The sequence below is a fragment of the Sylvia atricapilla genome, chromosome 10 (genome assembly GCF_009819655.1).
Source record: "Sylvia atricapilla isolate bSylAtr1 chromosome 10, bSylAtr1.pri, whole genome shotgun sequence".
NCBI lineage: Eukaryota > Metazoa > Chordata > Aves > Passeriformes > Sylviidae > Sylvia > Sylvia atricapilla.
The window spans coordinates 8,917,545-8,945,067 of NC_089149.1; the positions used below are offsets into that span (position 1 = coordinate 8,917,545).

A 27,523-nucleotide genomic window follows, 5' to 3' on the forward strand; every position below is an offset into this window, starting at 1 on the left:
TCATGAGCAGACAGATTGAAGTTATTTTGCTGACACTGCATGTATGGTAAATCAACTCATTCATTGACAGCTTCCTAGTCGGTCTCTTTCCTATGAGTCTCTGTGGACTCAACACTGTGTTACACTACTGTTTATAGTGTAAACAGTTTTTGTGGCTCCCAGATACAACTCGTGATGGCTCTGTGTGTGTGAAAGGAGCACAGTGCTTCTGGGATGTGCTGCCTCCACTGCACATCAAAAGACTGTCAAGTCTTAACAGGCAAACATAAGCAGGTCCTTGGCCAACAAATTAAATGGTGATCCTCTGATCAGAAGACTTAGGTACCACTGGGCTAGAAAGTTTCTTCCTGAAGTCACACGGTCTCAGAATAACCTTCCCTAGAGAAAGAAAACTGTTACTGTGTCTTCTGAAAGAAGAAAATGTTACTGTGTGTCTTTTAGCTGCAATTTACTCATCTCCTTTCTTCTTTCTTCTCTCCCTAATTTTAGATATGACATTGTTTTTCTTCCTCCATCCTTCCCTATCGTTGCCATGGAAAACCCATGCCTGACCTTCATCATCTCTTCCATTCTGGAGAGCGATGAGTTTTTGATCATTGACGTCATTCATGAAGTTGCCCACAGCTGGTTTGGGAATGCGGTCACCAACGCCACGTGGGAGGAGATGTGGCTGAGCGAGGGCCTGGCCACCTACGCACAGCGCCGGATCACCACTGAGACCTACGGTACAGCTGCAGGAACTTCTCCTTGGGCTCCTTCTTAGCAGAACTCAGAGCTGCCTGCTGTAGGGTATTGGCCTTGGAAGCTCAGAAGTCTGTAGGGAGCTGGTTTTCAGTTAGGTTTTGTTTTATTCCTGGAAAACACACTCACACACAGCCCCAGACTTCGTGTTGAACATCCTGCATGCTTAGAGTTTGACACTGTCTTGACTTTAGTGGGCTCAGTGCCTGATACGGTACCACGGGCTTTGAGTGAGGTGTGTTAGCACAATGCTGTGGGACTTGGAACTTCTGTTGGGTACCAGGCAGGTGCTGATGTGTTAGGGCAAGGTGAGCAGAGGATGCTTCAGAGAAAGATGTAAGAAATTTTATCACAATTACATTGTGAAATAACTGTCCTCTGAACAAATGTCCTTTTAATTCTGATCAGTTTAGTAGCTACCTAGTGTTAAAATGGCAGTAGCACTAAAAAAAAATGTACAGATCTATGTAGCTGTTTATGTGCTGGAGGCTTCTTGCAGGATTGTAAGCCCTGCCTTTGCTTGTGTTAGTGAATTTCAGAGGTCAGTTTCATGGTGCTGTCTTTAGAATATATAAGTAGTAAATCACTCCTCTTGCTTTTAAGTTTAATTGGCTTGTTTTTGAAGTGAATAATGGGAATGTATGCTTTTCTAGTTTGTCCTGTTATGTTCTTAAAAGCCATACCATGTGTTTTCTCAAGCATCCATTGTAAGCAATCTTAGAAAAGTTCCTAGAAATCTTGGCAGCAAAAATGTTTAGAAGAAAGCGTTTGTTTTTATTCATGTATATTGTTTCTGGACATGAACTGATGACAAGTGTAGACAAAGAAGTGCTCTGGGCATCTATGGAGATGTTACAATGCATATTTCATATTATGTATCTTTGAAAGCTGTTTTATGTTGAGTAATTTTCAGTGGGTAGTACTGTTCTAAATCACATTATACATGGCAGTAATGTGAGTAGGTCAGCAGTTATCAACCCGTTCGTCATCTTAGTCTGTTCCATCCAACATAGAACAAAATCTTTGCTGATTTTGGTCTGGTCTCTAGAACTGGTTGTTTCAAGAAGCGTTTGCTGGGAAACTAAAAAATGTCTTTCACTGTGCAATTCTTTAGTAAGCTCTTTCACCATTCTATTTTGTTTCCAAGACAAACCTCTGATCTAAATCTCACCATTTCTGACATAATTTCTAGAGTATCTTCTGTTGGTAGTAAACAGGCATCTTTGCAATGATACTGTTTAGGGAAATTTGAGAGCACTGGCTACATCTCCTCTTGGATCTTGCTTAATTATCCTTTCTGTAGCTCAAAGTATTTGCCCTTAACACTAGTTATCCTAGTTCTTGCTTTCCTCTGGGAAGCACATCCACTTTCTCTGCTCATACGGGTTCTCCTGTTTTCCAGATATATCCTGGTCCTTAATTGGTATTTGGTTATGTAAGATTCAGGTGTTACATCAAGACTCTGAGGTACCTATGTAACAAACCTTATCTTCAGATGAAAAACTAAGCAAATGTTAATAGTTATGGATGTTAAATACTTCTGAATCTGAAAATCCCTTTTCTGCAGCTTCTAATGTCTGCAAGATGACAGGAAAGATCTCTTGACTTAGCAGTGTAATACAGCTAGTTTGGTTTGAAGCATGGAATGCTCTACATTGCAGTTAGGGAAAAGAGGAGTAGCTTACCCAGTCACAACTGTAAAAAGTCATAATGAGAGGAAGGTGAAATACTTAGGGCAAAAACCAGGTAGGATGATAGACAAAGCTTAAAAAATATACACAGGATCTATAATACAACAACCAAATCCAATTCTTTTCTCTTTCTACTCGAGGTGACATTTCCATGGCACTGAGTATTGAATTGTGTCTACTATTCTACCAGTGACAGTATGTTTTTGTAGCCCTTGATTGCTCTCTGAAAGTTACCTGTACAATACTTTTTTCAGTGCTGCTCTCCTTATCTTGCAAGAACTGATGAGATGATGTCAAGGATGTAAACTTTAGCATAGTTTTCATGCTGTTTTGTTTTTCAGGGCAGCCTGATGCATGATCAGAGTGAGGAAGTACACTGGGTTAGGCTCTGACTTCCATTACTAATTACAAGGATGTTCTGCACTGAAGTTTCTCTGCCATTACACTACTGTAATTCTGTCTCACTGTTGTCTTTTGCACCTGCAGCAGCTTTTACTTTGTCCCTATGCCAGTCCTGTACAGATCAGGTTTTCCTGATCATTTTCCCACAACTAACAAGTTCCTTTCTGGGGTAGGAGCTGCCTTCACATGTTTGGAGACTGCATTCCGCCTCGATGCCCTCCACAGACAGATGAAGCTCCTTGGAGAAGATAACCCGGTCAGCAAGCTTCAGGTTAAACTGGAGCCAGGTATTGCTTTTGACTGAGGCTGCTGTACACAAAATTATAAACTTCTGTATATCATGATGGAATATTGACAAAAAATGACTAATATTTATATATTCTTTATGAAAAAAAAAAAGAAATACTGGTTTGTAAACCAGTCTAAAAATAAGTAAGGAAGCTTTGCTTTCAAGTTTTTTTCAAGGTTGGATAAATCATCTTTATAGGTGTCGTTCTGTATAAGAACAGACTTACTGAGTAGAAAGAACATGAAAAACTGCCTTGATAGCTATGTGGGTTTGAAATTCTGGATACGTAAAATAAAGTATTTTAAAATGGAAATATTTGGAAACATAGTGTAAAATCCTTTGCTATTCAATGTTCCTGTCTTTATGTGTTCATGTAAGAATTATGTATTTGTGTATTTAGCATGCAGATGAACAGATACTTGATGTAAGTTGAGCTGTGCAGAGGCTGTTTGGTTATTCCCTGAGCCAGATGCATGACTGCACTCCAGATTCACCTATCTCCTTCACTGATAGGTCTCTAGTTCTGTGGTCACAATTGAGTGGGTGAAGCAGTCTTCTATCTAGATGATACTCAAAAAACAACCTAAAATGCAAGTGGAGATGATATTGGAGTCAAATGGAATGGAAAAGCATGTGTTGGAAGCCTCAGAGAAGGAGCAAGTGGTGAATACCTGATATTGATATCTTTGAAAATTTGTGGTATGGTGATTCCCAGAACCTGGCACTGAAAAAAGAAAAAAAGCATTTGTTTTCAAGTTCCAGATCTGTTTTCAGTGACATCTAGTTTGAAGTGACTTATTTCATTAGGAATTGCTACCTACCTTACAATGATTGATTTAAAAAAAAAAGATTCTGGCTGTGTCTTTGGACTGCATCTATTTAATTTACTGCAGTAACTTAAATGTACTGACAACAAGCTTAGTTTTTTTAAGTCACCTTGGTGATCTCTACAGGGTCTGTATAACTGAAAGGCTGGAAATCACTCTCCTCATTAGTTTCTTATCATGTTGTCTTCTTTCAGGTGTAAATCCCAGTAATTTAATGAACCTCTTCACCTATGAGAAAGGCTACTGCTTTGTTTACTACTTGTCCCAGCTCTGTGGTGACCCCAGACACTTTGACTCCTTCCTAAGAGTGAGTCTAAATTGTGTTGTCTTGAGATTTAGAGCTGATTTTTTGTTTTTGTTGTTTGGTTTTTTTCCCTCCAGATTCTTTCACTGTGGCTAATTGTTAAGCATGAAGTTGAATACAAGTGTGTCAGAGATGGAGGAATGTTGTGGGCTTGTCTGTCAACCTACATGATTCTTTCTACATGATTTCTGAGATTCTGAGCTTATGAGGTGCTAGTTGCAGAGTAGTAGTATATTTTTGTTATCTCTTGTTCTCTGTTCCAAGTAATTAGAAAGCTGTTCCAGCACAGATTGCCTGTGACTGGAGAGATGTGACTTGATTCACTACTAAGAAGTGTTAACTTTGTGGTTTTTTAACCAGGGTGACAAAGGGTATGGGTTACTAGATTGGGGCAGGTCAGTGCCTGGAGGCACACTTGCAAAACCGATAGGAAGTTGTCAGCTACTGCCTTGTTTAGGAGAAGGAAAACGAAATGATACTCAGCTGTCAATGTATTTGCAGCTACTAATTTTTTTCTTGTTATGGTGCTTCTTTATTTAACTGGGTGACGAGGAAGAATATTTTTCTTAATTTTTTAAAAACCTTCAAATAATTGTTCCTACTCTTATGTTAGTATTTTTTTTTTGTTGTGGCATGTAGTGGTTCTACATCAAAAGGAAGCTGTCTTGATCCTAATCATAACTTGACTGTTTTACTATTTTAGGCCTACATTGAGAAGTATAAATTTACCAGCGTTGTGGCTCAAGATCTTCTGGATTCTTTCCTGAATTTTTTTCCAGAGCTGAAAGAGCAATGTGTTGAGAGCAAAGCAGGTAGGAGATTTACTAAGCTAATAGGAAACTTGGATGATAAGTTTTCTCCTTGGCTTGGAGGATGCACAGGGAAATGCTAAGGCAAACAAAATAGTTTGGCAACAACCAGGTGTTCTTGACAGAATTTGTGGTTACTGCTCTATGATGGGGAATGAGAACCTCTAAAATTACTTACCATTTTGGCATTAATTAGCTGAGTGTCCCTTGGTTAACTTTCTCATTAACTCACCTTTCATTCTGCAGACAGAATGATCAGTGCTTGTGAGATTTACACATGCTTAAATGCAGAGAAAAGGTGAACACCTTTTGAAATTTCATCTATTTTAATAACAGAAAACATGCTTTGAGGACTGTAACTTCCCCAAGATCCTACCCATACATATAAAATCTTTTCCAGAATGTTTCACTTTCCCTTATATCTTCTATTTATAGCTGTTGCTGGATTTGTGGAAGTCTGTGGCCTACCAGGTGCTTTTATTATCTCACTTTCTTAGAGAAATGAGACTCATGTTATCCTGCCATGTGTCCATCCCTGCGAGTAGCTATTGAGCCCATTGGTCAGTTTAATCCAGACTGGCAGAGTACAGCTCTTACTGCCTGCAGGCTTTGTGGAGAGGTGTAAATGAGAGAGTTTACTGTGGGAAAAACTGCAGCATGAGCTTAGCAGTTCTGTTTTTTATTTGGCCCACTTGTAGGCTAATGAGTTAACCACAGAATTTGCTAATTTTTGCCTGGCTGATATTCAGGGGATGCAGAAGATAGGAGTTCTAGTGTAGATGGTGTGGAACAAGAAGTATTGCCAAGGGTTGGGAAAGTACAGAGGTGGTAAAAGGTCAAGAGGAAGAGCTTTGCTGGAGAGCAGGTCCCACTGCTTGTGAAGAAACTTTTTTTTTGTTATTAGTTGCATAAATAAATATAAATTGCTTGGGTTTATTGGTGGGTAGGAGGAGTTTAATCAGCCCTTTCACCTCCTTTTTTTAATGAAGTGGGTTTTCTCCATATTTGTCAGTCTTCCTGAAAATTCTGAGAGAGAAATGCAGGCACACAAATATTAGAGCATAATTTGAAAATAGGTACTTGTCAGCCTGGCTGCCTTAAAAGCATGAATGTTTCTTGTACTTACTGTACTGTTGAGCTCTAGAAAGCTCACAGTGAGGCTTGGAGAGGTGTTGCTGGCACTCTTCCAGGTGTTCCATAGGCTATCCCAATGAGGCTGCTAAGACTGTTGTGTTGCTGTAACTATTGGCTGCTGTTGTTAAAACCTCCCCTAACTATACTAGAAGCAGTCCTGAACCTTGAGGCAGCCAAGCCACCTGCAGAGATCTTTGCTCCACATTTTTGGTGCTCCTCATTCCAGGACTGGAGTTTGAACGTTGGCTCAATGCTACAGGACCTCCTTTAGCTGAGCCAGACTTATCTCAGGGATCCAGTCTGACTAGACCAGTGGAGACACTCTTCAAACTCTGGACCACAGAGCCTCTGGACTCTGTTGCTGCTGCCAGCAGTGTTGACCTCACTAAATGGAGAACGTTCCAAACTGTGCTTTTCCTGGACAGATTGCTGGATGGATCACCACTGCCACATGGTGAGTATTCTTACCAGGATAGTAGAAAATTATCCCTGGAATAATTGATTGAATTCTAAAGATCCCTACCTCTGGTTGACATTATAATTCATATAAAGTCAGGTTGATGTCCCATACCATGGCAGAGGGGTTGAAATAAGTGATCTTCAAAAGTCGTTCTCAGTCCAACAGATTCTATGATTCTGTGATTTTATGAATTATTATCTGCTGAACTACAAAATTGACAAAATAGGTCATAGTTCTTTCTCTGTGTATGTGCTCTCTTCAGAGGTGATAAAAAAGCTCTCGGAATGTTACTCCTCTCAGCTGGACTCCATGAATGCAGAAATCCGTATCCGCTGGTTGCAGATTGTAGTCCGAAATGACTATTATCCAGACCTTTACAAAGTCCGTCGCTTCTTGGAAAACCAGGTACTAACTGCTGGATTAAAATCACTGCACCTCTCAGTGCATGAGACATGTGCATGAGACATGCGACGTGAAAGACCTTGGAACTTCTGCTTCCTGGCCAAGTGTAGCCCAGGTGTGTTGCGAAGGGGCTGAGCATGGCTCACCTGCTAGTGGTGGGGAGGAATGGGCAGATGTAATTACAAATGCCTACAGATAATCTCTGCTTTTCTAGTCTGACTCAATACCCTTGTCCCAGCTCTGCCCCATGCATTTTATGTATTGCTTTGTAGCAGACCACAAGTTTTTGCACTACTAAATCATGTGACTATTTGAGTATTTACACTTCAAGCAAGGCTAGGGCTTATCGAGTTCTTTTCAGTAGTTGTTATTGTGCTGGAGCAAAAGGTTAATGCATGAGTTCAGTGTGGCCTCTTCTATTTGGCCTTTAAAAATAGTTCTGTTACATGTGGAAGTAGCTCAGTCTCAGAGAGCAGATTTTTTTTTTTATTACCGTTCATAAAAATCTTTGCATCAGACTTAGAACAGACTCATTTTTCTTTTGAAGAAATGTGTTGCTTGTCTCCAGTCTGAAGTTACTCAGGGCTGTTGGAGTGTAGCTGAAGAAGAGCTGAACTTCTTGAGTTTTATTAGAGTGTTTTTATCTTGTTTTCTTTTTTTGTAGATGTCTCGGATGTACACAATTCCACTTTATGAGGACCTTTGCACTGGCACCCTCAAGTCTTTTGCCTTAGAAATTTTTTACCAGACCCAAAACCAGCTGCATCCCAATTTGCGGAAAACGATCCAACAGATCTTATCCCAGGGCTTGAATCCACTTCCTGCCATAGACACTACAGCAGTCACTACAGACACACCAGCAATGGTGCTTGAGGACAAAGTCTCAGAGGCCACAAATGGTGCCATTTCACTCAGGGATGTCAACGTGTCTGCTTAGATCACCAGTTCATGCCAGCCACGAAGCTTGAAAATGAGGACAGGAACAGAGGAAAGATACCAAGTGTTGCCTCCTTTCCCTCAGCCTTGCAGCTGCAGTGTGTTGTAACTGGATTTCTCTCCCAAAACACAAAGCAAATGTGCCTTCAAGTATCCAGTGTGATACTGCCAGGTTTCAGAGATCTTCGCCAGCTGTGTGATTAATATTTTGATTCGGTTTTTACTGGGAAGGGACTTCTGGGCTGTTGCTTCTCCATGGAAAGTGGATAGTTCCCTTTCCTAAGGCTCTTCTGGATGGTTTCTCTGGATTTGTTGTTTGGTGGGGGGGGTTCTTTTTCTTCTTCTTTTTTCTTTTTTTCTTTTTTTTTTTTTTTGTCTGAGGCCACTGAGGCATGTTCTACTTGCTGTGTGTATGTTGCTGGGGAGTGTGTATGTGTCAAGCTGTCATTGTCCTAATATTTGGGCTAAAGTTCTGCAAAGGAGAGACTCAGGAATTGTTAGTGGCAGCAAACATGTTTTCATGTTACGCTCCTTCCTGTGACAGAGGTATTGTGATTTGGGAGGAAGGGGACTAATGCTTAAATAAGAAACTAATTTTAAATAGCTCTGGTTCCCCTCTGCCCATAGGTGGCTAAATAATAATAATAATAATAATAGTAATGCTCTTTATATATGTTAAAAGAGATATAAAAAAGAACAAGGAAACATGGATGATGGATTTGAAATCCTTCTGTAGTTAACCCTACCCTCAGTTTTCCCTTTGCACTCGATGGGACAAGCAATAAAGAAATGTGTAGGCTTGAATTTTCAAAAAAGTTAAAATTAGATTCCCAAATGCCATCGATTCTGGTACTAGCTGGATGCCTAAATCTTTTTAACTGTTTTGACAAGTCTACTGCAACCTTTGCTGGTCTGTGGCACATGCATCAGATGCACTGTGTGTCTCCCATTCTGTCCTTTTGAAGGAATTAATACCTGTAATTTTTTTTAAGATCCCCAGCATATCTTGGCCTGAAAGTCAGCCATGAAAATCTCCATGCTAAGATTTTACCACCTTGAATAATGTTTGCCTGAATAACACTTGCCCTGTCATACAATAGTCTGAGGGAAGCACCATCTTTCTTGATATGAAACTTTTAAGTCCCGCTTTAGCCAAGTCTGTTTTCTGACTTATAGTGGGAGTAAGGTGCCATTTCATTTCCTTGGCATGCTCATTCTCTGGATCACTGGCTAGCCATGCAGGATGGGAAGACACTGTCTTCCCTCTGTGCTGTTTGGTCTCAGGAAGTTGAGGGTGAAGTGTCCTGAGGTATTGCAGAGTACAGGCGATGACTCTAAAACTGTGCCACAAGCTTTTTAACGTGTGGATACCCATGTGCTCTGTGTGAGCTCCCACAAGTCATCTCTGAGATGATGCATCACCAAGATAGTATCAGCAAAAGGCAAAACATTTGGAAAAGATTCAGCTAACAGAGATGTGTGAGAGAAATTGTTTTATATTCAGGACAAATTTTAGCTCTGCTATGGGGATCTGCATAGACAGGAAGAGGAGGATATTTGGGAGGTTTTTGTTTTTCTTCACCAAAAGTATCTGTTTACACCCATGTGTGGATGGGGACTTAGGTGCTGTTACTGGATCTGCATTTTCTGGCTTTAAATGAATTTGGACTTCACCATAGCCTTAGCCTGGGCTGAACTGGGATAAAGCAATAATAAACTCAGGCCTCTGTAGTGCTTCATTAGTTTTAAAAATGGGCCATCAGCATTTTTGGGCTTCAGAACTCCAAACTCTGCTCTTTCCTCCTTGAATGGGATTATCTTTTAAATTCTGTTTTGTTTTCCCAGAAAGGATGGAGAATGATGTTTTCTACACAAATCTCTTTCCTTTTCATTTGTTGTTCTATTGAAAGAGATTCGTACAAGCTGACTTTACACTTCCGGAGTTGCCGCTGTTGGTGCTGTGTCTCCTGTACTCCACTGCCAGCAGCGGCAGCCTGGTGGAGACCAGGAACCACTAGCATTTTTTGGAATCACGGGCCTCTGTTTTAACACATTTTATTTAGTGGGAGAATGTTTTGTGACCCTGGTGGGAATTTTTCATTTACATGGATGCCTTATGATGATTGTCAAATTAAACTAAGCTTTGTGACAAGTTCAGTCTTTTGGGCAGTTTTTTGGCGTCCCTGCTCTAGCTGTGTGGAAGAGCTGACTTGGAACATTGTCTTTGTTTTGTCCTTTTCTGGGATGTAGCATAGAGGGAGTTTGGAAGCTCTTTCAAAGCTGGAGAGGAAGGTGCTGAAGAGGTGGCAAAAGCAATCAAACAAAAAAACCCATTATCTATTGTTACTAGAACTGACTGAAATACATCGATTTTGCATAGACATCCATCAAGAGCAAGGAAATGCTGCCTGAACTGAACAGACTGTTTCCTGGTTAAAGAACACAAAATGTTAAGTTAGTGTTTCTGCTCTCATCTCTGTGAGATCCCATCAAATGGCTTTTTACCTAGGACTTACTGTGCTTCTGAAACACAGAAGCAGAACAAGATTTTTTGAGAGTATTCCATGCATCCTCCTCCAGGTACTTGTTTCTCCTGTGAGTGAGGAGTGCATTTTTTATTTTGTAGAGACAAAAAATTGGAAGCAAGTTTGTGCAGATAAGCCTTCCTTTTGCTGACAGAAAATAAATTGGTGCTTCAGGCTACTTGCTGTCTTGATTTGTAGTAGACTTCACATTGACAGGGAAATTAGACTGTGATTAAATAGAAACTATTTGCCTTATCTTTGGTACATTCATTTCTGATCTGTTTAAGTCAGATTGGACATCAAATCGTTTTTATTCAAACAGATGCCAAGAGACTGGGTTATTTCATTGCAGCTTTGAGCAGGGCAACAGAGGATCTAGAAATATCACTTGTGGGAAAGCTCTGAGGAGCCAAACTGTTTAATAAAATGGAATATTTATTATTTAATTTTTTAGTATTTCATAGCCATATTGGTTGATACATTCAATATAATTCTTGTTAGCTACAGTATACTTTGTTAAACTTGTATCAGTAATTTTGGTGTCATGCTACATTGCAACATTTTAACCATGAAGTTCATTAGCCAAGAACAATTCTATCAAGAATCCCAAACATTCTGCTTCAAACAAAACTTGCATTGCAATGACCTTGGCCATTGCCTTTTTCAGATAACACAGGACCCACTGGACATCTAAGCTCATGTGCTGCACAGTTCACTAAAGTCAAGTGCACTTCTTCAGTCTGCTCTCCCTGTTTGTCCAAAGGCAGAGCAACACAGTATAGTCAACACACTAAAATCATGTCACACTTCTTCTCACACTTTTTTGCTATTGATTGATAAAAGGTAAAAGACACTTTAACCACTGTATCAGACTTGGTGTATAAGAGAAACTGTACTAGAAATCACTGTGTGAGATTTATCAAGCCATTCTCTTCTGAGACACACAATTATTGTCAGTTGTGAGGACACAGTTTGACACTGATTTTGATGAAGCCCCAAGTAAATTGATTTAGCTGTTGATTACATGCATTCCTGCAATGCATGCCTAATGTCTAGTTTGGATTTGTCTACTTTAATCTTTCAGCTTTGGAAACTACTGCTTTGTTTGTGGAAGTTAAACTACTTACTCACATATAAACTACTTACCTCTTTCTCATGTAAGTACTTTTTAATTCTTAAAAAAACCAGATTGGTCTGTTGCTGCAAGGTGTCTTCCACAACTTTGTGTATTGATTTAGCTTGGGTGGAGCATGATGTTTCAATATCCTTTTAAAATGGAAATTGCACACTGTTTCTCAAAAATTACCTCAATTGCTGCTGTATATTCCACATCAACTTTAAAAGAATATTTAATTGATATTGTCCATTTTTCCTGTCTTTTCCATTAAAAGTACTAGTAATTTAGGCACCTGTTAGCATATGTCTTACCTGGACCTGGGAGGCTTTTAAAGATAAAGGAGTGTAAAGAAAAGCTATTCCATATTCTGGAGGTGACTTTTCACCCAATACAGAGGGATAGTCGCAATAAATGACTGAGCCTGTGTGAACATTCCCTTCAGTCCTCTTCCTGCATGTACCTTCTGCACTGGAAAACTCAAGTCTTAGACCTCTAATTTCTTGTCCAGAGAATTATAATTATGTTGAACATAATATCCTCTGTGTCCAACATGGAAGGTGTTCTAATATACCAGAGACAAGTCTTTCTCTAAAAATGGAAAGGCATTAGTGGAATTTGCAGAACATTAGACCCTTTTCCAAAATCATATTTACTGAGATGTAGCATCTTGTGTACTGTGGTAGCCAGCCTGGAAATTTGGAGCTGTGCTCTACCTCTGTGTGTGCCTGAGGTAATGAGAGAGGTCCATAACCCCAAATACCCATTCCAAAATCTCCCTTAAGCAAAAAGACATTCTGTGCTGTTCCTTTCATACAGCTCTGATCACTGTCAGCTGAATATTGCTTGTGCCTTCCTAATCCTGGTATCAGGATTTAGAGAATTGGAAGAGCTCCCTTGTGAACAGCTTCCATGTGTCAGAATTTGCAGAAAGAAACACACACATTGGGCTCAGCCACTGCTGCTTGATTACTTTGACTCCTCTCCCTGTCCTTGAACCACCGAGAGTTGGAGACAAAAGCAAACATGGTATTGATGAAACCCCAAAACTGGCAAACAACCATGAAAATATCAAACACTATTCTAAACTATTATCATTCACATGGAAATGAGCTGGTTATTTAGCTGGACAGAAATCCCTTTTAAATTTCTATAGCAACGGGACTCAATCTCTCTGTCTCCTTTCGTCTTTTCCAAGGAGAAATGAAGCAGTTATGTTAAAGTGAGCTGAGAAATAGGCTGACAACAAGGCAAGTATAATTTTGTCCTATAATATTATCTTCAAGACATTCTGTCTAAATAGACCTGCGTTTTGTCTTCAGGAACATTTTAATCCAGCAGGATTGCCAAGAGGCAACAGGGAAACTTCTCTGCTGCTTTCATTCCAAAGAGTTTCGGGTTAACATTAAAAGAATGAATTGCATATTGTATTAATTTGCCCTTTTCCAACCTTGCAGTGGGGCAGGGAAAGCATGTCAGGTATCAGAGAGACCAAGATAATATCTGTCTTTTTCCTTCTAATAGCTTCATAAATAAATAGGTATTTAACTAATTAACTGTTGGAGGCTGGACCTCCTGTATTTACAGTTAGAGCTCAATATTTATCCTGCTTTCTAAAATCGGTCCTCTAATGGAATTTATGCAGTTGTGTGATTGCTGTTTCCAAAGAATGCAGGGGTGAAATCACAGAAATCAGAGCCTCACTGTTTCTGACACAGAGGCCTTTTTTTCCCCTTTCCCTCCCCCAACAGAGCTCTCCTGTGTCGCTCACTCGCAGACGCGCAGCTGCAGCTCCCTCACATGAGCCGTGGACAAGAGGGTTATTCTTACTGCCAGCAATGTTTCCTCTGCTCCTGAGAGGGTCAAAACTCCAATGTGAAAAGTCTTGTTTGTCGATTAAATTTGCAGTATGCCGAGGAGAAGCCTTGTGTCTGTAGAACAGGCATGACCTATTGTCTGTCAAGGGGCACAGAACCTCTTTCCGAATGTCAGGGAGGTGGACAGCTGCTGAAGTTACCTGAGAGTATTTCCATCTGCTGAGGTTTGCTTGAGAGGAGGATTTCTGCATTCATGTCTGATAAAAACCAGTCAGGCCCATGTTTTCTGTGGCTCTCTCGTTCACATGACCTGTCTACCCAAGGGCCAAGTGACCTTAGACTCAAACACAGGCAAGTGTCAAAACCAAATTTTTTGGTAAAAACCTTGTCCTTCCACAGTGGCTCACCAGCTTCTTTATTGACCACACCTGAACTCCTTTAGAAACACTGATGTGTAAGGCTCAAACACGAAAAAGACAACAGCCTTCCTCAGTGTGCCCTGAAAACCAAAACCTTTTTGTGCTTAAAGATGGCCTCGTGGGGCCCTTATTCTGCATTTCTGTTCTTTGTTCCTGAGTTAGGCAGCATTCTTAAGGCACTCCTATTTCACTGGTCAGCGGTAGCTATCAGAATATAGCAATTAACATATCTCCTTTGTCGGTTCAGCGCTTGGACGACTATATGGTGATAAACTATCCGGAAATGTGATCTTTGCCTTTATGTCAGGCAGGCACTCGATGAGGGTTCTCTATCACAATCTTCATGAAAACACTTTAGTTTCATTTTCCTCCGCCCGTACCTCAGGCACCCACGGCTCGTGCCCCCCGCGGGCAGTTTCCCATTTCTCCCACGTATTCCCGGCCAGGGAACCTCGCGGATCCCGGGGACCCCTCCGCTCCCCTCAGCCGGAGGAGGGGCGGGGCCAACGCGTGGTGCGTGTGACGTTGAGCCCGCCGATTGGTCGGTGGCGCCGTCCGTCATGAGCCGACTAGGCAGGGCCTCGCTTGCCGGCGTTGCCGGGTTACGGCCGCCCCGGGCAATGGCGGCGGGACCGCCCCGCGGTGAGGGGGACCGGGAACGGGGGCGGCAGGGCCGACACCTCTGGTGGGGACGGGGGGCTGGTGGGCAGGAGGAGGCGTGTGCGGAGGGGCCCTGTTCGGGCTGGGTGTGAGGAAAAGGGTGGTGGTGGGGAGCTTTGTGTGGAGGATGTGCGCAGAGCGGGGGGAAGGGACCTAGGTGGGTCCAGGTCGCCTCAGAGGCCTCCCTTCTCTTCCAGCTGAGAGGTGTAGGGCGGCATCAGGTGCTGGAAGATGCCAGTGGTGGTTCCAGGTGCTCCGTGTTAGAGTGAGAGTCTGTCCATCCCTAAATAAATCCGCCGTGCTTGTTTTGTTTCCCTTTTACAATTCCCCAGTAACACTCCCTTCTGTTGCAGGTTGGTGCCCGGGGATATAAAGTCATAGGAATAGCCTCAAAGCTGCTTAGGTCTGTGTTGAAAATGCTGGGAGAGAAAAAGCAGTTAATGGTGGCAAGAGACCTTTACACAGACCCCACGTTTCCGGCCAGTGATACCTCTATATTTTTTGATTATTGTACCCCACTTGCCCAATTCAGAGGCGAGATATCTTGGTTGAGACCTAAGGTGAGTTTTAAGGTATAAAAGGCTGATTTTAGCAGAATTGGGCTTTTAAGTAATAAATGCAAACTAGTACTGAATGACTGCTTCTGAATGTTTTTTTTTTTTTTTTTTTTTTATTAAGAAATACAGAAGTGATAAAACCTATATATGCCAGCGTTAACAGTACATGAGTTATGGTTTTAAGTCTACGGTTTGTAGGCTTGATTTAAAGCCTCTTGTAGAGCTTTTAAATTTCATGGCAGTAGTAGAAATTAATATATTTTATTATAAATATGTTTCATTATGCGCATTATGTTCAAACTAAGTTAGAATGCAGCTTTATGTCAGTCCCAAATTTTTTGATATGTTGCATAACTGTCTTGAAAATAAGTAACTGCATTTTAGATTTTTTCCAGAAGCCTATTGCCGTTTTATTTTTTGTGGTTGATTTCTTTGATAGCAAGAAAGAAAACTTTTTGAGTTTGTAACTTGTCATATGACTCGTATTGCTTTTAAACTTATAGCTGGGTTGCAGAGCAAGCTGTATTAGAGCTAAAAGCTTTAGAATGCATTTCTGCAGTACACCCACGTAAAGTGAAGTATTTATGATACTGCCTTTGTGTAGAGGGAAAAAAAAGGCTATAAAAATATGTTGGAGGAAAAAAGTATGTTGTCTTGAGTTGCATTTTTCTCCTGGTGTCTGGGGCTGTCTGTAGAACAGTGACAGAGCTGTTGATTATCAGGTGTAACTGGCAAACAAATAATTTCATGGAGTCGAGTGTGCAGTTTCCTGCTTTTGTACTTTACACCTTGATTGCTGCTGAGGGCTGATGAGTTAATTTCCATCTCTTGAAGTGTTTATATATAAGGAGAACCATTTCAGAAATTCACTTTCAGATTAGGTTAAGTGTTCAGGACTTTGCATCTGAAATTCTGTCTTGTGCTACCAACTAATCTATTTTTTCTGTGCCCTAGATAAGGTTTTTCCCTTGTTCTAATTTTGAGATTTTTGTGACTTGGAATGTGCAGTTTTATGTGAATGGCATCAGCCCTGTCACAGTTGATCATAAGTCTAGCAGGGAACTCTTGAATTATATTGTCTTTCATTTATTATTGCTTTTGCTGATATTGCATCTGATGGTGACAATTGTGTACTAAAATTCTTGTGGGAACTAGATTTAATTCATGGAGTACCTACAAAACAGCCCCACAAACAATTCATTTGTTACTTCTTACTTAGGCTGAAAGGGAAATTTTCTAGGAGTAAAAATTCTCTTGTTTTAGGAGAGGTCTCTGAAGCCCTCCCAGTCCCAGAAACACTGACTTTCTTAGAATGTCATGCAGGATTTGGCTTTAACTCCTCTTCTTTCATTTTAGGACATTTGTTCTTCTCCTCGGTTATTTTCAAACACTCTGCAGGATGTGCCAGTAAAGCAAGGAATTTTGGGAGACTGTTGGTTCCTGTGTGCCTGTGTAGCTCTGCAGAAGAGCAAATACTTACTGAACAAGGTACGGAGAAGTTTCATGTCAGAGAAGTTTTCTTCACCTAACTGACATTTGAGTGTTGTTCAAGCTGCCGTATGAGCATTGCCCTCATTATGCTCAATTTCACTGGTTCCGCTATCATATTTTTTTCTGTGTTTGTTACAAATGGTTGATATTCAGTACATTTTAAAGTAGCTTTGTTTGCAAAAAGTAGAATTCATTAATTCGTTGATGTTGGCCTTGATTTTGGCTTTTGCCCTGCAGGTGATCCCTCCAGGTCAGCCCAGCTGGACGGATGAGTCCTACCAAGGCTGCTTCACCTGCCGGGTCTGGCAGTTTGGCCACTGGGTGGAAGTGACCATTGATGATCGCCTGCCTTGCCTTGGGGGCAAACTCTGCTTTTCCCAGTGCCAGACAGAGGATTTGTTTTGGCTTCCACTACTGGAAAAAGCTTATGCAAAGTATGTGAACACTGCTATTGATGGAAATAGAACTGCAATACTTATGTATTTCTTCTGCTTTCTTATTTTACCTGGCTGCTTTGGGCATTGTGGCTGCTGGTGGTCCCACACTGGCTTGTGCAGAAGTTGCTCTTTAAACTGTAAGGTGTGCTTCCAGTTGCATAATAAGTAAGATAATCTTAGGGAAATAATTCTGGTGAAAAGTAAGCTGCAATGAATTTTCAGGATTCAAATGATGTTTGTTAAGCGTGTCCGTTAGTTATCTAATTTGTTAAAGGAAGATGTTTTACTAGGTAAGAAGAGAGCTTAGTGAAAAGCAAAAAGTGTCCAGATATTTTAATGGGAAGCAACAATGTTATGTAAGTTTGTGCTAGTTGAGGCTCAGGTTGTGTGAGTTTCACTGCTCTTTTGTATAATTTTTTAGTTTACTGTTTTAGAAAGAAAATGCAGATATTTAATGCTTTATGACACATCAATGGAAAAGCTGTCCAGATGGACACAGCAATTTGGAGACAAAATGAACTGGTAAAATAGACATCTCATGTCCCAAAGAATCTGAGCAGAAGATTTTGTGGTTGCCAGCAGAGGGCAGAGGCAGACTTCAATTATGAAGTAACTTAGTCAGCTGTAGATACATTGACCAGAAGCTGAGAAGTACCAATGTCACGTTAGAGCTTCACTGTAGGTTTGAAATGTATTTTGTTTTCTGCAGAGATCTTATTGTTCAATCTTATAGTTCTGTTTTAGTCTTGACATCTTTTGCTATATTTTGCAACTGCTGTATCAGGTGGGGCAGCCTCTTGGTGTTCTTAGGCTGTTAAGGGAAGTGCTGCTCTGCTTGTTTGTGCAGAGTGAATACAGAATAGTTGAAGAGGAAGAAATATACTAGCTGCATTCTGTACAAATATCACAAAAGATAATGTAGAGCATGGATAATAAGGTACAAATGACTAGTACTAGACAACAGCAGTTTTTTAAAATAGAATAGAGTGAATGTAAGAAACTTCGCATCATGTGGTGGAATATCCAATGGCTTACATACTCTTTAGATGTTGTGTTCTATATAAATAAGATATTATGTGCTCTCTCTTGTGTACTTTGGGTTATGAGGTAGGGCACAGTCATGGTTGTGATATAGAATGAGGTTACAAATGTGTAGGAGCCGTGTTTCTTTTGTTCTGCTGTGTGTAAAAACTTTTTCTTAATGTTTTTGTTTTGTTTAAATTTTTTAGAGTGCACGGATCTTATGAGCAGTTATGGGCAGGACAGGTGGCAGATGCTTTGGTTGATCTGACTGGAGGGATTGCTGAAAGATGGACCCTGAAAGGCCCTGGAGAAAACGTGGAGAAAGAGAAGACTGGCATGGTTTTGGAGAAAGCAGTGTTTAGAAGATTAATGAATCTGAAGGAACAGTGTGTAATAAGCTGTTCAGTCCTCGACTCCAGACGAGGTGAAAGTAAATGTCTCTATTAACAGGCTTCAAAGCACAAGGCAGCCAGCAAATACAAGTGCTGATTCTAGTACCATGCCAGTTTCATAGTACAATTTGAAATGTGCGGATAAATGAAGATTTAAGGATGTTACTGAGTTCAGGGTGGGGGCTGCTTTTGAAGAGTGCTTTTTATATTAGAAGCTAATATCAAAAACAAATGCACTCCCTTGAAAAAGCGCCTGAAAAACAACCTTGAAATCCTCAGTGAATTTCAGCACAGTGAATTTAGGAATTTGAGATCAAGGAGTGAGTTAATATACTTTGCAATGTTACTTTATTTCTCTATAGTCACTAAAATGAACTGTTTGTGGTTTCTTTGTGCTGTTCTAATAGAGATTTAAAACCAATTCCATTTTATCGCAAAATTGCCTTCTTTCAAAATTGCTTTCTTCTAATGTTATTGTGAAAAGTGGAACGGATTCTTTTGTTTATTTTCAAATGGTTTTTTTTTCCTATTCAGGTGCAAGTGAACTAGGAGAATTTCATGCCTTTATTGTGATAGACACATTGAATCTCTCTGAAGTGTCAGGCAAGGAAATCTTCCTACTACGAATACGAAATCCTTGGGGGAGGCGGTGCTGGAAAGGGCCTTGGTGTGAGGGGTGAGCAGTTTTACATTCATTTGGAAAACCATTTGTGTAGGTTCTGAAGTACAAAGCTTATTATATATTTATTGCATAGGCAAACACTGCTAATAATCTGTAGCAGAACAGAGAGATGTGTGTGTGTGTGTGTGTGCAATCCTTTACACAGCTGGGAGTTCACACAGCTCATTGGTTCTGAGACTAGTAAACTTGATTTCCTACTTCTTGCAATCTATTTTTTTAAATATTTTTTTTGTTTATCAGATCATCATATTTATTTATAGACACAAACTTAATGTGTTTGCTAATTTTCTGGTTTTGATTTTTGTGCTTTTTTTATTGTTCTGCCATTGATCTAAGTATCTTTGATCACGTTTGTTTCTTTCAGTCACTCAGGTTTACTTGACTCTCATTTGCTCCTGACTCAGCTGCAGAAATCGAGCAAAGGAGTAATTATAAAACTGTAGCAGAAGGAAGGATGGTTACACTTGTTGCTTGTGTGCTCTCATTTCTGTAGATTGATATAAGTAGGAGAAGCTGGAACTGAGTCCATATAAAGTAGAAATAAAGAACAGAACTGTTTTAAAGGACTTCCAGAAATATGTGTAGCAGCTCAAACAGCACAGTAACAAGAATGAAAGGGCAGACTCTACTTGCTTATTTTGGAAAATGTTAGCATGTTTTGACTGTACAAAAGAACATGCAATTCTTGACCCAAGCAATAAGCATTCAGCATTAAGATATGTTAACAATATGATGATCTTAATGAACATTTTTGTAGAAATGTTTTTCTTCTCTGAGTTAGAAAGATAATTTAATTGCATTTGTTGAGACTTCAGCTGATGTTTTTTTTCTTTTGATAGTGTTTTGGTTATATACTTGATCTCTTGTAGTTTCTTTGTCAAAGAGTAAGTTGCCATGTAGTTGCAAGAGGATAGGGTTTCATTGGGTGGCCTTAGAGCCCTGTTTTATTCGAGTGGAGAACTGTTCTTTTTTGCTAGTGAGACAATGGAAAATGTTGAAACTACTGGCTTTTAATGAGCCTTAAATAATGAGGCATTTAAATTCTTGATTTATCAAGACTTGGAGGCAGATTCATGGGGGTGGCCAATTGCTTAATACAAAATGGCAGGTTTTGATGTAAAGTGTTAACATTCTTTCAGAACAATCATGGTGCAGCTTGTTTTACAATTTTGCCTCTTTTTTTAACAACAGTTAAAAATCTTTATTTTGCTCTCAGACTTCTTGCTGTAGTGACTGTTGTAAACAAAGCACCTATTTCACCCAGAAGTTTGTTCTGCATCCAGTCTAGTATTAGGCTGTTTTTAAGTTTTCTTTGGTAAATTATGACTTGTGTTTCCTATGACTCTCATTGACCAGAAATACGCAGAGAAAATTTCACAATAATTATTTCACAATAAAATGAAGAAATCTCTTCTTGCTGTCCTGCTCCATAAGATATTGGGTAGAACATTGTTCTGTAACTCTGCTGGGCAAAGAGCTGAATGTTGACTTTTGTTTTATGTGCAGTGGTCAAGGATGGAACCAGCTAGATCCAGTTGTTGCTTCAGAACTCCTCTCACAGATCCAAGAGGGAGAATTCTGGGTTGATGAAGAGGAATTTTTCAGGGAATTTGATGAGATTACTGTGGGCTTTCCAGTCAATGAGGAAGGACAACTTCAGAGCCTCTATACAGGTGTGATATGATAAGACATCTTTCTCATGCAAATAACATTATGTCAAGGGGAAGAATTGATTTGAATTGCAAATGGCATAACTAGACCATAATTTCTCTTACTCAGTTTTCCCCTTTCCTTTAGGTCCATAGGCTTTTTCTGTCTCTACTGGAAACCAGGACAAGAGGAAATTAAACAAATTTAGAGAAACCGTTGATATTTCTGTGAAATTTAGTTACTTGCTAGTTGGTTGAGAGATTAGTGTCCTCTGTCTAGAAGGCTGTTATTCTGGAGAACCCTGTGATGTTTTGTTTTTAATAGTAGTTACACTTGAGAATTCTAGTTACAGTTTCTTGTAAAAATCATGTCATCAGTCTGTCATTACGAACTGTGGCATTAATTCTCATGCCTCTCAAAATCTTGGTCATAATTTTGCTTTGGGGAAGTGTCAGGCTATGACAGCATGTTTTCTTGGGCTGGGGAATCTCTGCCGTATATCTGTTGTGTAAAATTAAGCAGCTTCCCGCCTCTGAAATCCACACCATGGTTTTCTTATTTTGTTAGGAAAAGTGCTGTATCACTCACAGAATCTCTTTGGATCCTGGGTGAGAGGCCAGTCTGCAGGTGGCTGCCGCAACAACAGCAGCTTCCCTACCAATCCCAAGTTCTGGCTGAGGGTCTGTGAGTCGAGTGAGGTGTGCATTGCGCTGCTGCAGAAATGCAGGAAGTACAGCACTGACTGGGCTGGAAGGATTCAAAATCCGACTCGCTTAGCAGCGGAAAATCCATCTTTGACTGAAGGCATACAGGGGAAGAATTACCAGGCTGTGGGATTGCATGTCTGGAAGGTAATACAAAAGTGACATTTTTCTCTTTGCAAATAGAATTTTAAAAGCATTACTGAAACATTTGAGTAAAATCATTCATTTCCCGTGCCAGTGGTAAGATTCAACTGGTCACAACTTTTCTGTCTCTGGTTTGTGCTGGAATGGTTCTGTTTATCTCACAGTTACTATCTGTTCAGACTATTACTGGACTAGTACTTTCTTCTAATCACTGAGCAGTTGGGATTGGTCCAAACTAGTTGTGACATTTCAGGCTGATTACTTGAAGCCATTCCTAAATTTACTTGTCCAGAATATTAACTCATCCTACTTGTCTTTGATGTTCAGGTCATCTGCTGATACTTTTGTTTTTGTTTCATTTGTAAACGTATGCATGTTTAAAATATTTTAAGCAATATGTGATAATTTTTAGTATTATTAAAAGCTACTCATTTTTCCTAAACCACCATACATCATTATGCATCTATTCTAGGTGGAGAAGAAACGATTTAACCTTCCAAAGACCCTCTCTGCTCCTCCAGTTGTAGGTACTGTCTGCCATTCCTACGACAGAGAAGTCCATGTGTGCTGTGACCTTTCACCTGGCTTTTATCTTGTTGTTCCCAGCACTTTTCTGAAAGATGCAGTAGGGAATTTCTTGCTTCGTGTATTTTCAACGGGAAGGATCTCTCTCAGGTGGGTTTAAAACAAAACAGAACGTTTCTTAAAATTGTTGACATAAATACAAGTGTAGCACTAAGTGGGAATATTCAAAATACTTTAAAGAGTTGTACAGAGTGCTGTGTAACAGTATTGTATTTGGATTCATGCGAGTTTGCCAGCTCCTCATTTTTGTCGTGAAGCTGCTACTGCCTCTTGTTAAAATACTAAGCAGAAGTAGCCAGAGGAGTAGCATCTTGACTCTAAACTGCAGCTTAGTGCTATATGCAGAGGCAAAATGTAATGTTGGCAGCTGTTTAAAAGCTGGTCAGATTTGTTTATAGTCTAGTAGTACATGTTTTATACATTTTAGTTTCTTTTCTCTCTTATGTTTGATAGTGAACTAAAGCCACCACCCATGGATACTGCCCCCTGTGAAGAACTCCCAGCTGGTGAATGGGAGACAGTGCAGCTGCATGGATGCTGGAAGAATGGGCTAAATGCTGGAGGTAGCAGGAACTTCCCCTCCTTCCATACCAATCCCTGCTTTCCCCTCTCCATTCCTGCAGGACCGGGGAAAAGCAGTGTCAAAGTCACCCTCCGTCAGCACTGCCTGGATAGCAAGTGTTGTCCAATAGGTTTCCATATTTTCCAGGTAAGGCTTTGGGTCAGTTTGATTCCTCCTTTTCCAAGGGTGAAGGTTAGCCTGTCAGCACAAGGCTCCTTACAGTTTGCAAGGGACTTGCTGCTTCTGGGAGAAACACAGGATGACTCTTGGAAGTAATGCTCTTGAAAGTTATGGAATAACTTAGGTAGTTACATAGCATAGTTACCAGATAATTATTTCCACTGAATTCTTACAAGGTTCTAAATTAGTTTTAGCAATGATGAACTCTTTTTAAGGATTTGCAAAGAATTCTCAGTGCCCTAGTAATTGAGGACCAGACCTTCTGGTAATTCATCATGAAAACTTACTTTCTTTGTGTGTAATAATTAAATGTCCATAGGCAAATGATATTGGATCAAAATGACTGTGATATCTTGATCAGATGATCAGAAACAAAACAAGATTTCATATGGATACTGATTCTACATGTGTGTGCCAGTGTTCAGCTGCATAAATGTAACCTGAGAAGCTGCTGCTTGATAACTACTTTGCAGAGAAAGGTAGCTTTATTTTTAGAAAGCATGCTTCAAAAAACCATGTTGCTTAAGTGAAAAGTCTGGAGTTGGGCACCAGAAAAAATCATGAAACTTCAAGTATACAATATGTGAAGAAAGACTGGCATTTTTTATGCCTCTTGGAGACTGAGATGAAGTCTAATACGACTTTTTAGTACAGGAAAGACTGCTAGATATAGGAAGGGTACAATATGTTCAGCAGATCCCTGAGGTGGAAAACAAGTGCTTTAGGCTGCAGCAGGGAACAACGAGTGAGGTTAGCTCTAAGCCTTCTCTGTTGCCTATGTGAGTAGGGGGTTCTACACACTGTCTACAAGCAGGCTAGGAATGATGCATCTGTTCTTAGTATTGCCATTTGAGTTTTCTGGAAGCTTTTCCATTCATCTTATCTCTAGCTCTGTACAGCAGAGTGAGTATTTGGAGCAGAGTTGGGACCATATCACATTGCAGTGTCCTAGGAATGAAACACTGAGATCTGAAACAGATGAAAAGGTAGGCATGTTTTCATTCTTCTTTGCAGGTGCCTAACAGCAGCTGGAAACCACAAACTACTTCTTTTGCACACTTGGAGCCACTGGTGAGCTGTGTTCCTCACTGCTACTCCCAGGAAGTCAGCCGACTTTGCAGGCTTCCTGCAGGAAGTTATGTCATTATACCTTCTACATATTTGCCCAATACAGAAGGCAATTTTACAGTGGTCATAGCAACCAAAATAGACAGGTAAAATTATGTTGCCTTTTATTTGCATTTCTGGTCTTTTTAGTGCATGTATTACAGGATGCATGGAAATTACTGCAGTAATGTGTTCTCTTGATGGAAATATTTTGTGAAGTCTTTGTATTTCTCTTATGTTTACATGCACTGCTTACCACTTTGATTATGTTAGAAGAATGAATAAAAAAAGGTAGTGTTTTTTAAATCTTCTTGCATCCGTTGCTGAATATCAGATGTCTATTGCTGGAGGAGATGACATCCACCCGTATCATCAATGTTAGTATTTATGTTGAAAGTTAACAATGCCTTTTAAAAATCAGGGTTGTTTTTGAGAAAACACAATGAGTAGCCAGCCTTATTCCAGGTAGTTCCTAACTGTGATGTCAATAACAACAGCTCTGAATCGAAATTGTAAATTCCATAAGACTGCAGTAAGACTTAATAGAATTGCAGGAAGATTTGCTAAGGGAGAGGATGTGGAATGAAGCCTGGAATGACTTCTCTTTTTGAAGTGGGATAAATACTTGATACTTGCAAGATTCCCAGTGCTTTGTACAGAAATAAGTGTGGTTTGGGTTTTCAACAGGAAGCGCATTCACAGCCGTGAGACACTTGGACAAGTATTACAAGAGGTAAGTGATATATTCTGTTTGGTATATTTTGATATATTCATTCTTGGATCACCACAGATCTGCTTATTTTAACTAAATGTTCTATTCTTCCTCCATCTGATTGGTTTTGATATTTATAATGTCCTCTGTATTGCGACTTTAAAATTCTAATGATGTTATAGAGTTGTAAAGGCTTAAGAAAGCACTGCAAAATGAGAAGATTAGGTTTTTATTTGCTTCCCTATGCAGCATCCCACCATTGTAATCCCTCCTGGAGGGCAAGTGGTTTTGATCAAGTTAATGACAACTATTTCAGATTTTGGTTTTGTTTTGCTTGATTAGATAGGCATGTCATATAAAAGGGTTGGATGTGAATACTGAGTAACTAATACTTAAGGTGTTTTTACTGGTGCAGAGGAGAACTTTGGCTAAATTTTGTTTAATTAAAAAATAAAGTATTATTTTAACAGTCGTTTGAAGATACATGTTTTGGTTGGTGGATCAAAACATGTCCTTGATAGCACTGCTTATTAGGTGGAACAAGACCATCTAGGTGCTTGGGTCTTTCCCTTTGTGTTTTGCACAAAACAAAAATTGCAGGAAAAACTCTTCATTTAAGTTTAGAATTGGCTTATTCATTTTCTGAATCTGGGTCATGTTGACCAGTGATTACATTTTTTTCTTAAAACCACACAAGCAATATGGATTTTGTGTGCTTCACAAAGTGAGCAGAGACCTGTGTGTACTTTCCATATGGTTCCTGTTACTATAATATTTAGGAGCTGAAGTATGTAATGAAGGTCCTTTGTTACCATTGTTTTGGGAACAAAATGTTGTAAGGCCATTATATCAAAAAGAATCTATTAAAACTTGTATTTCTTTATATTATTTCATGGAAACAGAATCAAACAAACAATTTAGATTCTTCAGGACAACTTCAAGAATTTGGAAATTGCAGTTATATTTTCCTTATCAGTGAGAGAGATTAATGGTTGAATCTAATCTTCAACAATATGGGCTTTTTTAAAGACTGGACTTTAAACTTTCAGGGGTTTAGCCCCTGAGAGTTCCAGGCAGTCTGCCTCACTTTGGGCTAGTGAATTCTAAAAGATGCATAACAACAGCAGAGCTGGGTGTCAGTGTATTTTTTTCTAAGTTTGACTGTGTTCTCTAGTTACTGAAGTGATGGGATTTATGAGTTTTAAATTTTGGGTTTTTTAAAGGATGTTTTAGATTAAAAGCTTGCATTTTGACCTTAGTTTCTAAATCTTTTTTTTCTGATTCACTTTAATTCCTTCTTGACAAAAAAAACCCTGATGAAATAGCTTTTTTCTTCTGTATTGCACATTTTCTTACAGGTTTCCTTCACAACTGTGATGAAAAGGTAGTGTGGAATTCTTGTATCATTTCAAGAAACATCAGGAAGCTGAGGAATGCCTCATCTCTTGCTTTTCTCAGTTTTAAATGGAGTAACAAGAAGATGCTCTTAGCCAAATTATTTTTCACTGGTACCAACTGTCAGGCCTGTGACGACTTCTTTGTAAAAAATACCTCTTTTAATTATGAACACTCTGAATATTTGGTCTTCCCACATTTTTAGAAGGAGCACTGTACAGCAAATTATCATGTACCTCAGTTCTTCAAAAATACAGGTGAAGAATATGTGCATGTTCTAACCCAAGCTACAGTTTTGGAAGAAAACCAGAAAACTTACATGTAAGGCCAGGTTGGATGGTGCCCTGATCACCCTGGAATTCCTTGTGGAATCTGTCCCTGCCCATGGCAGGGGGATTGGAGCAAGATGATCTTTGAGGCCCCTTCCAACTATACCATTCTGTGACTGTGAAATAATACTTTATTGGGGGAAAACGAAATCAAACTGACAGAATAACTTCATGTGACCAAAGGGGTGGTGAACATAGAGGAAAAACTGGAGTCTTTTTTTCAAGTAAGATATACCTCAAGAACCATCAAAATACACTGGAGGAGAAAAAGTCCAAGCTTGTGTCTGACACTGCCAGTCCTGCTGCTGAGCACTTTACCTTAGGCCCTCTATGTAGCCAAGCAGATGGTGGGTTCAAAGGAAAGATTTTTTTGGTGAGTGAGTTTGTCTTTAATGAACGCCAGAAATAAAAAAGACATGACTGGAAAACTTTTGGACTATCCTGCCAGACTGTTTTTGTAAATGTGTAAGAATGTGTTTTATGGAAGAGCTGCCCTCGCTGCAAGAAATGTGAAGTGTAAGAGTTTTTTCTTAATTTATGTTTGAAAATGTTTCTTACTCAAGCAGGATTTTTTAAATGTTATATTTTCCTCAATAAAAATAAATTAACATTGAAAGTTTTAAAATGGCTTTTATTAAAAAGGTGAAAAATGCCAATGATGTCAAGTATGCATTTGTTCTGTGGTAGCAAACATTACCATGTGTTAGAACCTTGGGGTTGTCACTTAGTGGAAGGGGAATAATTGGAAATTTGCAAGGAGAATCAAGTCTTCCATTAGTTCTATGTCCCAGAAATATGTAGTATTCTGCTTTTGCTTTTAACTACATCCTGTCATACTTTCTGCTAGCTCCTGTTGAGCTTTGAAAATTGGAAGGATTTAGGATGCTTTCAGTTGAATTTTAAATGGTCAAAACCTTCTACATCTGTTGATGTGGAAAAAGAACAAAAGAAAACACTGTGAGTAATAAATCTCTTCTGTACCTACTAAAACAACTGTTGACATCTTTATTTTCTTAATTTCTTGAAAAGCTATTTCTTTATCT

General features: G+C 39.6%; 2 protein-coding genes across 3 annotated transcripts in view; both read left to right on the top strand.

The window, feature by feature from the left end:
• ABCC5 (ATP binding cassette subfamily C member 5) overlaps nucleotides 1-10,147 on the top strand; it is a 67,938-nt gene extending 57,791 nt beyond the window's left edge. For both annotated transcript variants that reach the window (XM_066325887.1, XM_066325884.1), the window contains 7 exons: nucleotides 490-725; nucleotides 3,008-3,121; nucleotides 4,145-4,257; nucleotides 4,958-5,066; nucleotides 6,424-6,651; nucleotides 6,920-7,062; nucleotides 7,724-10,147. In XM_066325887.1, the coding sequence (XP_066181984.1) occupies nucleotides 490-725; nucleotides 3,008-3,121; nucleotides 4,145-4,257; nucleotides 4,958-5,066; nucleotides 6,424-6,651; nucleotides 6,920-7,062; nucleotides 7,724-7,996 (1,216 nt within the window). In that variant the 3' untranslated portion in view covers nucleotides 7,997-10,147. The remainder of the gene's footprint in view (nucleotides 1-489; nucleotides 726-3,007; nucleotides 3,122-4,144; nucleotides 4,258-4,957; nucleotides 5,067-6,423; nucleotides 6,652-6,919; nucleotides 7,063-7,723) is intronic.
• Nucleotides 10,148-14,466: 4,319 nt separating this feature from the next.
• CAPN10 (calpain 10) lies at nucleotides 14,467-27,136 on the top strand. Its single transcript, XM_066325888.1, has 13 exons — nucleotides 14,467-14,512; nucleotides 14,884-15,090; nucleotides 16,444-16,575; nucleotides 16,816-17,012; nucleotides 18,245-18,462; nucleotides 18,965-19,106; nucleotides 20,619-20,785; nucleotides 21,330-21,613; nucleotides 22,083-22,285; nucleotides 22,649-22,904; nucleotides 23,952-24,151; nucleotides 24,732-24,777; nucleotides 26,115-27,136. Exons 2-13 carry the CDS (start codon nucleotides 14,947-14,949, stop codon nucleotides 26,142-26,144), a joined length of 2,019 nt encoding a protein of 672 aa, XP_066181985.1. The 5' UTR covers nucleotides 14,467-14,512; nucleotides 14,884-14,946; the 3' UTR covers nucleotides 26,145-27,136.
• The last annotated feature ends 387 nt before the right edge of the window (nucleotides 27,137-27,523 follow it).